At 56.1% G+C, this 8,599-nt stretch overlaps 1 protein-coding gene across 1 annotated transcript in view; it reads left to right on the top strand.

The window, feature by feature from the left end:
- FBXO42 (F-box protein 42) overlaps nt 1–8,599 on the top strand; it is a 31,057-nt gene that overhangs the window by 19,503 nt on the left and 2,955 nt on the right. The window contains exons 3-7 of the mRNA XM_029965230.1: nt 5,127–5,280; nt 6,193–6,303; nt 6,522–6,618; nt 7,463–7,519; nt 7,995–8,117. Of these exons, the coding sequence (XP_029821090.1) occupies nt 5,127–5,280; nt 6,193–6,303; nt 6,522–6,618; nt 7,463–7,519; nt 7,995–8,117 (542 nt within the window). The remainder of the gene's footprint in view (nt 1–5,126; nt 5,281–6,192; nt 6,304–6,521; nt 6,619–7,462; nt 7,520–7,994; nt 8,118–8,599) is intronic.

The raw sequence follows: 8,599 nt of genomic DNA, 5'->3' as shown, positions 1-8,599 counted from the left end.
CAGGGAGGCCTCTCCTGCCGTGGGAGGTGTGGGAATTGCAGGATCCCATCGGTGGCTGTTGGGAGATAAGGAGCCGAGCCCGGGGCGTTTGGCACCTCTGTGTGTTTGCTCAGTGTGCTGAATCAGGACATTTTTGGCGGCATTAGCCGGGAGTGACTCAGTCAATCCTGTTGCTCAGGGTTCAGAGGGCACTGCCTCTCCTTTTCCAGCGGCACCTCACGAATTCCGGCCTTAAAAAAACAACCACCGTTGCAACAGCTCCAGGGTGACTTATCCTGACTTCTCCTCCCCCACGGGGTTTTGCCTCCACCTCGCAGGGATTGCAGGAAACCAAACCTTCCCTTCCCCACCGGCGCTTTGACCGGGCTTGTCCCACACTCCCCTGTCACCGCAGGGTGGGAATCGGCCACCGGGAACTCTGGCTGTGTGTAAGCATGGGGGTTGCCATGGTTTGGTGACACACCCCCCAAAACTGGGGAAAAAACTCGGGATATCCCCCCCTTCCCTCCTGAGCAGTGTGTCCCAGGCAGCAGATATTCAGATATTTGTGCCTGCAAAGGGTTTATCTCATTTTTGAGGAGACAAATTGGGTCTTGTTCTGTTTTCCTTTAAATTCATATGAGGCTGAGTTCCTGCCTGATTCCCAGCATGGAATTTGGGGGTTTTTGGGAAGGGAACAGTAAATCTCCTGTGGCTTTGGAAAGGGAAAGGGATACTTTGGTGGCTTTTAAAGGCTTTAAGGTTTAGACAGGCCTGGTCAAAGCCAGTCTGGAAAATGTTCAGAATCCCAACGTTTTAAACATTTTGGGAATAAAAACAGGTGACTGTCAGGTGCTGGGATCTGAGGCAGCTGAGCAGCGAGTCCTAAGTGTTGGGGTTTGACTTAGGTGTGCAGCATTCCATGGAGATGTCTGCTCTTCCCATAGGGGTTCTCCTTTGCTGTCTCTCAAATCCGATCCCAGTGCTGGGACTGCTGGGATGCTCATCCCATGTTCCAGCCTCTGGGCTGCTGCTTGTCCTCTTCCCTTTGGGTAACCTGGCAGGGGAAAAACTTTGGGATGAATCTGCAGATGGCTGTGGAAAAGTCCTGGCTGGCCTGGGAAGCAGAGGGATTTCCTTTTTCCTGCTCTGGTTTTGCTTCCAGTTGAAAGGGAAGGATTTGGGGATTGGTCACACAGGTTTGGGATGGACCTTGGGGTGGTGGAGGCAATCCCTCAGCCGGGGTGGATGATGCCAGGGGAGGGATCAGGGGTCCAGTTTGGAACTGAGGTTTTAAGTCTCTACCAGATTAAAAGCTGGACTAGTAAAGCCAGGCTGGAAAACAGCCCCTGGCACAGAGACACAAAACTCCCGGGGAACAGGATGGAACCCCACGGAGGAACAACTCCATGGGCAGGACAGGACTGTCCTGCCTTGGGAAAACATGTCCAAGGCAGGGTTGGACCAGGCTTGGAGCAACCCGGGATGGTGGAAAGTTCCACCTGTGGCAGGGGTTGGGACTGGATGAGCTTGAAGGTCCCTCCAACCCAAACCATTCCATGATTCCTGCCCTCGGACCTTTGGGGTGCAGCTCGAGGGCAGCTTTGGAACCTGGGACCTCAAATCCCTTTGCATTTGAAATTCATGGGCTGCTGGACCAGCTCCCTTTAATTCCTTGGCTTTGGAATTGGAAACATGGCTTTGTTTATCCGGGTATTTCATGGAAATCCGGTCGGATGGTGGTGATCAGCCCCAGGAGTTGTCTCTTGCTGGAGCTGAGGTGGCTGGAAAAACCCATCAAATCCAGCAAAACCAGCCCCTAGTTGTGGCTCTTGTCTCACCTCTCTCCAGAAATAAAACTCCCCACTATTTGTCCCCCTGACACAACTCTTCCCATGTTTTACCCTTCCCCCCTTGGCGCTGCTCCAGTGCAATATTCCCCCAAACCCCATGGATCTGAGCCAATCCTTCCCCCTGGATAATCCCATCACCCATTTCATTGCCTTTTGTATTTCAAGCTCCTCTTGGTGCTCGTTTGTGGAGTCTCCCAGGGCTGCACCCACCAGAGGTGAAAGGCTGGTCTGGAAATCCGTGCTCCACGTGCCCTCCCAGCCGGGCTCTCCCTTTGTGTCCGTTAATCCCGGCGCGTGCTGCTCCGGCAGGATTACAGGGCCGGATCAGTGGGCTTTGGGAACTGCTGAGGAGGGCAGATCCTGCCCGGATAAAACACCCCAAGCTCGTGTGGGGAGCCACCAGAGCCTGGCATGGCTCTTCCAAACATCCGTGGGAGCCGGAGGTCCCTGCTTGGGTGGGTTTCCTTGGCTTTGTGAGCCAGGAAAATCCATCAGCTGGGGGAGAAGTTGATTGGAGCAGCTCTTAAGTGGCTGAAAGAGCACCAGGAGCTGTGGGGAGATGGAGGGAGTTCATGTGCTGCACCCTCTGCCTGCTGGGATCTCTGTCCCCAGGGAAGGATAGCCTGGATGTTGGGCTGGGTGCTGTGCTGGGGGTGTGGAATTGGAAACAGCCCTTTTGGAGCAGTGGGAACCGGGACAATGAACCAGCAAGGTTCTGCTCCCTGTGGAATTGGAAACAGTCCTTTTGGAGCAGTGGGAACCGGGACAATGAACCAGTGAGGTTCTGCTCCCTGGGCCATCCCCATCCCGGTCCCGGAGTGGGAGGAGCCCTCCCGTGTCAGGTGTTCCTGGGAGCCTTGGAAAGGCCACTCCCACATCCTCCCAAGGGCCTGGACTTTGAGCAGGTCCTGTTGGGGCCCCTTTGATGTCCCGGTGGGGCCCCTTTGATGTCCCCGTGCCCTGTTCTCCACATACCTGAGGCCTGAGCTCACAAAGCTTCCGGCGCCTTCCGGCCTCGCTCCAGCTCCCTCGGGAGTCCTGCCCTTCCCAAGGACCTTGGCAGCAGCTCTCCCCTGCTTTAGGGATAAACACTGTGAATTCTGCAATTTTCCACGTGTTTTGCTTCAACGCCAGATCCCTGGAGATGCTCCTGGTGCACCTCATTTGCAGGGAGCATCCAGAGGTATCCCGTGGGTATCCAGGTTGTTCGGCTGGAAGAGGCTTAGAGAGGCCAACGCTTCTTTGACTTGTAAAATTCTGCCTTTTCTTGCACTGCAGAACCGAAACTCGGCTCATTTACATCCGGACAATGGCCCAGAACAGGCAAAGCTTCCTGAAAAACCGGGGCCGGCCCTGCCCTGGGCTGTGTGCAGGGCCTGACTCACCAGGAGCCGGTCCCTGCTCAGCCGGGGTGACTCTCAGGTCACTGCACCATCCCAGACCTTTCGGAGTGATGTGCCAGTGTTTCTCCATACTGGGATTACTCCAGCTGCCCCTTTTTGTTTCAAAATCACCCATTATAAGCCCAGCTCCTCGTGGCATCCCCGAGGGAATTGCCCTGTTTCCCCACAGCGGGTGGAAACGTTTCTGGCCATTCCATTCGTGATGCCAAGCTTGGGAGAACGACTGTGCACTTCCAGGGAAATATTCAGGCTGGAAACCCGCTGGTGTGGGTGAATTGCACACACAGCAAGCCAGGAAAACTGGAATTTGGGAACAAAGAGTAAGCAAGTGTGACCCTCTGTACCACTCTCGTCCTCACAGGGACCTTGGCACAGCTCTGGCCACACTCTCTTTGTGACCCAGCACAGGAATTGTCTCCTGCACAGCTTTATTCCCGTTTTTCCCTTATATCCATGTCCCTGAGAGCAGCAGAGTGCTTTGTCCCTCGGGAAGGGTTCAGGGACACCGTGGCCATCTCGCTGTGTCAGGCCAGGGGTTGCTTTTTGCCAGGCTCTTCCCACCCCCCACCTGGAACCCATGGAATTCTTCCCTCCGCTGTAACATCCCAAAATAGCTGCTCTGGTTTCTTTTAAAAATAGTCTGTTCTGTGTCATTCCCTGCTAAAAATGTGCCCCTGAGTCTCATGGGGACATGGCAGGGGACAGAGGGTCCGTCGGCCTTTTCGGGAGAGGGGACGGTGGCACCGTGGCCACGTGCCCTGGAGCCGCCCCGTTCCCAGAGCTGGGCACCCTGCCATGGATTTGGGATGATGTGTTCAGGAATATTTGGAAAGAGTGACTGTGGAGGTGGAGGAATGTGCCTGGTGCTGATGACCAATGTGGGAATGAGGATGCTCTGAGTCCACCCGGGCTGGAGAGGCTTTGCCTATTCCTGGGAAGCAATTCAACAGCTCCTGCACATCCAGGGAGTGACACAGCACCTCTGGCTCCTGGGACAGACAGGGGTTGGGTTTTTGCAGTGGATTGGGGCTGATTTCCTGACTTAAATTCAAAGGGATCTGATCCTTCTGTAGCTGCCCTTGCCAAGGGGCTCTTGGCACTGAAGCTGCTCCTGCTCCGAGAGGTTTGGGATCATAAAATCCCGGATGGTTTGGGTTGGGAGGACCTTAAAGATCATCTCATTCCAACCCCCTTCTGTGGGCAGGGACACCTTCCACCAGCCCAGGTTGCTCCAAGCCCCGTCCAACCTGGCCTTGGACACTCCCAGGGCTGGGGCAGCCACAGCTTCTCTGGGCAACCTGTGCCAGGGCCTCCCCACCCTCCCAGGGGAGGATTCCTTCCCAGTCTCCCATCTAACCCTGCCCTCTGGCAGTGGGAAGCCATTCCCTTGTCCTGTCACTCCATCCCTTGTCCAAGGCAGTGCCTCCATTTTCACCCAAAGTTCAGGGATTAATCCTGCAGAAACGGGGTTCAGTGTGTGCTGCCCTCGTGAGCTCCCAGATATCTGCCACGATGCCTTGGAATTGCTATTCCTTCCCCCTCCTTCCTCGGGGAGAGCAGTCAGTAGGTATTTGAGGTAATTATTGCTTTTATTCAGTGCTAAAGCAATAATTTGAAGGGATACGGTGGAAAACCAGCAATTTCCTGCCAGTGAGTGACAGATGTTTTGAGATGTGCTTTCAGTCTCCTACTAATTATGCTGACACAAATTGGCAGGAGTTTTCTTCCCAGGCTCCCAGCTCTAATTTTGCCTCTTTTTTCCCCCCTTTATTTTCATTTTTCTGCGAGGTGGAGTCTCCGTGTTGCGACGCTCCGGGAGGAAACGCCGCGGAGTCGGGGGCTGCTGTTCAGACATGGCTTTGCTAACCCTGCCCTTCTCCATCCCTGCCAGGTTCCTACCCCTCCCCCAAGGCTGGGGCCACCCTAGTGGTCTACAAGGACCTGCTGGTGCTTTTTGGGGGGTGGACACGGCCCAGCCCTTACCCCCTGCACCAGCCCGAGAGGTTCTTCGATGAGATCCACACCTACTCACCCTCCAAAAACTGGTAAGGGCAGGCTTTGATCCCAGAGCAATGTGCCTGGAATGCAGCTGGGGGAACTCCTGGGAAGCTGGGCATGGTCCTGGTGTCCCAGGGGTGTCTCTAAAGCTCTTTCTGAAGCAAAAGCAAGGCCACAACCCAGCAGTGGAGCCAAGGACAGGACACTCTCAGGCACCTCCTGGGTGCTGATTGCTGCCACAGGGCTCTTGATTTGTACCTAAAATATTCCAGGCTCCCTGAGCATCCCCATCCAGGTTTCCCACCTAGATGTTTCAGTGTTTAATCACACTGGCTGTGAGCAGGGAGGTGGTTCTGAGATAAGCTTTAACTGCTGGAGGTCTTGTTTTTAGTCATGATCCAAAACTCAGCTCCCTCAGGGAGCTGGGAGAAAGCAGGTTTCTCCATCATTTTATAAATCCCTGCCTCTACAGCTCCTGGATGGAGCATCCAGTGCCCATGGAGCTGGCAGGAATTTTCCTGTTCCCTTTCAACACCATTTAGCTGTTTTTAGACCTGGCTTTGCCACCGATCCTGTGTGTGAGAAAGCAGCAGAGGCTGTACCAAAGGGATCATTCCTGCTCCTCTCCCACTGAGAACTTTCCATCCTCCCAAGTATCAATTATCCAGGGCACTTTGGTCATTACAACTCTGTAATTAAACTCCCTGGAAAGAATTCGGGGCAAACTTAATTGGAAGGGGGGATATTCCCACCTTGGCCACGGGACTGGCTCATGCCTTGAAAATGTTTAGCACATTGGATTTCTAATTAGTTTCGTTATTATTTGGACACTCGGAGGTTTTCCTGGTGGTTTTCCTCTGGAACATGTTCTTTGCCGGCCGCTGGGAATTTTTGTTTGCTGTTCATCCAGTGTTTTCCTTTCCCTCCCAATGGTGAACGTCTTCCTGCCTCTTTCCCAGGTGGAATTGCATCATGACCACCCACGGCCCCCCTCCCATGGCAGGACATTCCTCCTGTGTCATCGAGGACAAGATGATTGTTTTTGGGGGATCTCTTGGATCTCGGCAGATGTGAGTTGGGATGAGCCGGGCGGGTGTTGGGATGTCCCGAGATAGCTCCTGGTGTTTCAGAAGGAATTCTCCCCAGGATTTCACTGCTGCCTTAGCACACCTCCTGTGGCAAATCCCGAGGCTCCAGCCTGCCAAAAACCCCGTGTGCCCTGAGCCTGTGCCCTGGGCAGAGCTCTCAGGCCCCGGCTGTGCCTCATCCCTTTGTCTTGTCCCTGCAGGAGCAACGACGTGTGGGTGCTGGATCTGGAGCAGTGGGCCTGGTCCAAGCCCAGCATCTCAGGGCCCAGCCCTCACCCACGGGGGGGCCAGTCCCAGGTGAGAGAGACCGGGCTCAGCTTCCCTTCCCGCTGCCAGGCAGCTCTGCCTGGCTCATTCCCGAGTTATCCGAGATCCCCTGCCCGCCGGGCCCTCCCTTTCCCTCCCTGTTCCTGATCTCTGGGCGTGACTCAGAGCTCTGCTGCACATTTGTAGGACACAAATTGCTGCTCTCACCCCAGGCTCGTGCCCTGGGGCGGCTCAGATCAGGGCAGAGTTAGCACAGGGTGGTTTGGCTCGGGGCCGTTGTGGCTGCTCCGCTCTCCCGATCCCAGGATCCAGTGGCTCTGGACAGTTCCCGCTCCGAGCACGGGCTGGCAGCGCCTGTTTGATTGCTGCCCGGGGCAGGAGCTCATGGGTGTCACCTGGCTTGGTGCAGGTGTCTCCATCCCTGCCTTCCCAGTGATTCCCAGTGTGGCTCATCCCACCAGGGCACCCAGCAGAGACGGGCTGTGCTCCAACGTGCCTCATCCATTGGGAAAAGAGCCCGAGGGAATATCTCGCCCACCAGCAGCACTCACAGACACTGCTGCCAGCACCTGCCTCCCAAACAATCCTCCCACCTTCCCACTCCTTTGGAGAGGGGTGTTGAGGCCCCTGTGCCTCGGCTCAGCTTTGGGAAGGGAGATTTCTCTCCCGGGTGAGAGGAGCTGGTTTGGGCCGAGGCCGTGGGATGAACCCTCCGTCCTGCTCTGCCCCAGGCCCGGCAGAACCGGCTCTCCATCCCTGCTCCAGAGCCCAGCCCGGGGCAGGCAGGATCCAGCAGCACCTGTGCAGCTGAGAACCTGCTCTGTGTGCCCTGGGAGGCCTGGCAGGAGCCCTGACCCTGCTCTTTGCCCTGCAGATCGTCCTGGACAACGAAACCATCCTCATCCTGGGGGGCTGCGGGGGCCCCAACGCCGTGAGTACCTGGGGGAGCAGGGACACGGCACCGGGAGCCCTGGGGGATGCATTTGGGGGCAGGGGGGCCCAGGGGGCATCTTATCCCTCAAATCCGAGCGCCCACGCTGGAGATTTTCTAGAGAAGCTGTTTAGGTGTTGCTAGAGCTGCTTTAATTAAGGAAAAAACTCCGAGGCGCTCTCTGAGCAGCTCACTGAGCCTTGGAAGGATGAGCCCTGACTTTGGACTGGGATAGGAGATGGAAATGAAGGGATTTATCCGTGGGCATGGTGAGGTGTGGTCACTCCCAGGCAGTCAGCTCCTGATTTGGGTCACCATTCCCTTTCCACAGGAACAAATCCTCCCACCAGCATCCTGATGGGATGGATGATCTCAGCAGCAAAGGGGGCTCCTAAATCCCAGCCTGGGCTCCTAATTCTCAGCCTGGGCTCCTGAGTCTCGCCCCAGGCTCCTAACCTTGCCCCTTCCCTCGCAGCTCTTCAAGGACGCGTGGCTGCTGCACATGCAGGCCAACCCCTGGACGTGGCAGCCGCTCAAGGTGGAGAACGAGGACCACGGAGCGCCGGAGCTGTGGTGCCATCCTGCCTGCAGGGTACGGGCACGGCGGGGTCCCTGCCCCCACACAGCCCTCATCCTGCTGCCCTTGGGGCACATTCCCTGGCCAGGGGAACAAAGCACCGATCCCACCCACTATCATCCTGGGGGTGTGATCTCAGCAGCAAAGTGGGCTCCTAAATCTGAACCCAGGCTCCTAAATTCCAACCCGGGTTCCTAAATCTGAACCCAGGCTCCTAAATCCCAACCCAGGCTCCTAAATCCCAACCTGGGCTCCTAAATCCCAACCTGAACTCCTTAATCTCACACTGGGCTCCTGAATCTCAGCCTGGGCTCCTGGGCTCCCAGATCCCAGCCCAGACTCCTAAATCTCAGACTGGGCTCCTGAATCTCAGCCCAAGCTCCTGAGTCCCAACCCGGGTTCCTAAATCCCAATGCTGGCTCCTAAATCCCGACACAGGCTCCAAAATCTGAACCCGGGCTCCTAAATCCCGACACAGGCTCCAAAATCTGAACCTGGGCTCC

Source organism: Manacus vitellinus, unplaced genomic scaffold, assembly GCF_001715985.3.
Source record: "Manacus vitellinus isolate BGI_N305 unplaced genomic scaffold, ASM171598v3 scaffold_92_pilon, whole genome shotgun sequence".
Taxonomy (NCBI): Eukaryota; Metazoa; Chordata; class Aves; order Passeriformes; family Pipridae; genus Manacus; species Manacus vitellinus.
Note: the sequence above shows the minus strand (reverse complement) of the source record. Positions and strands in the feature narration are given on the sequence as shown.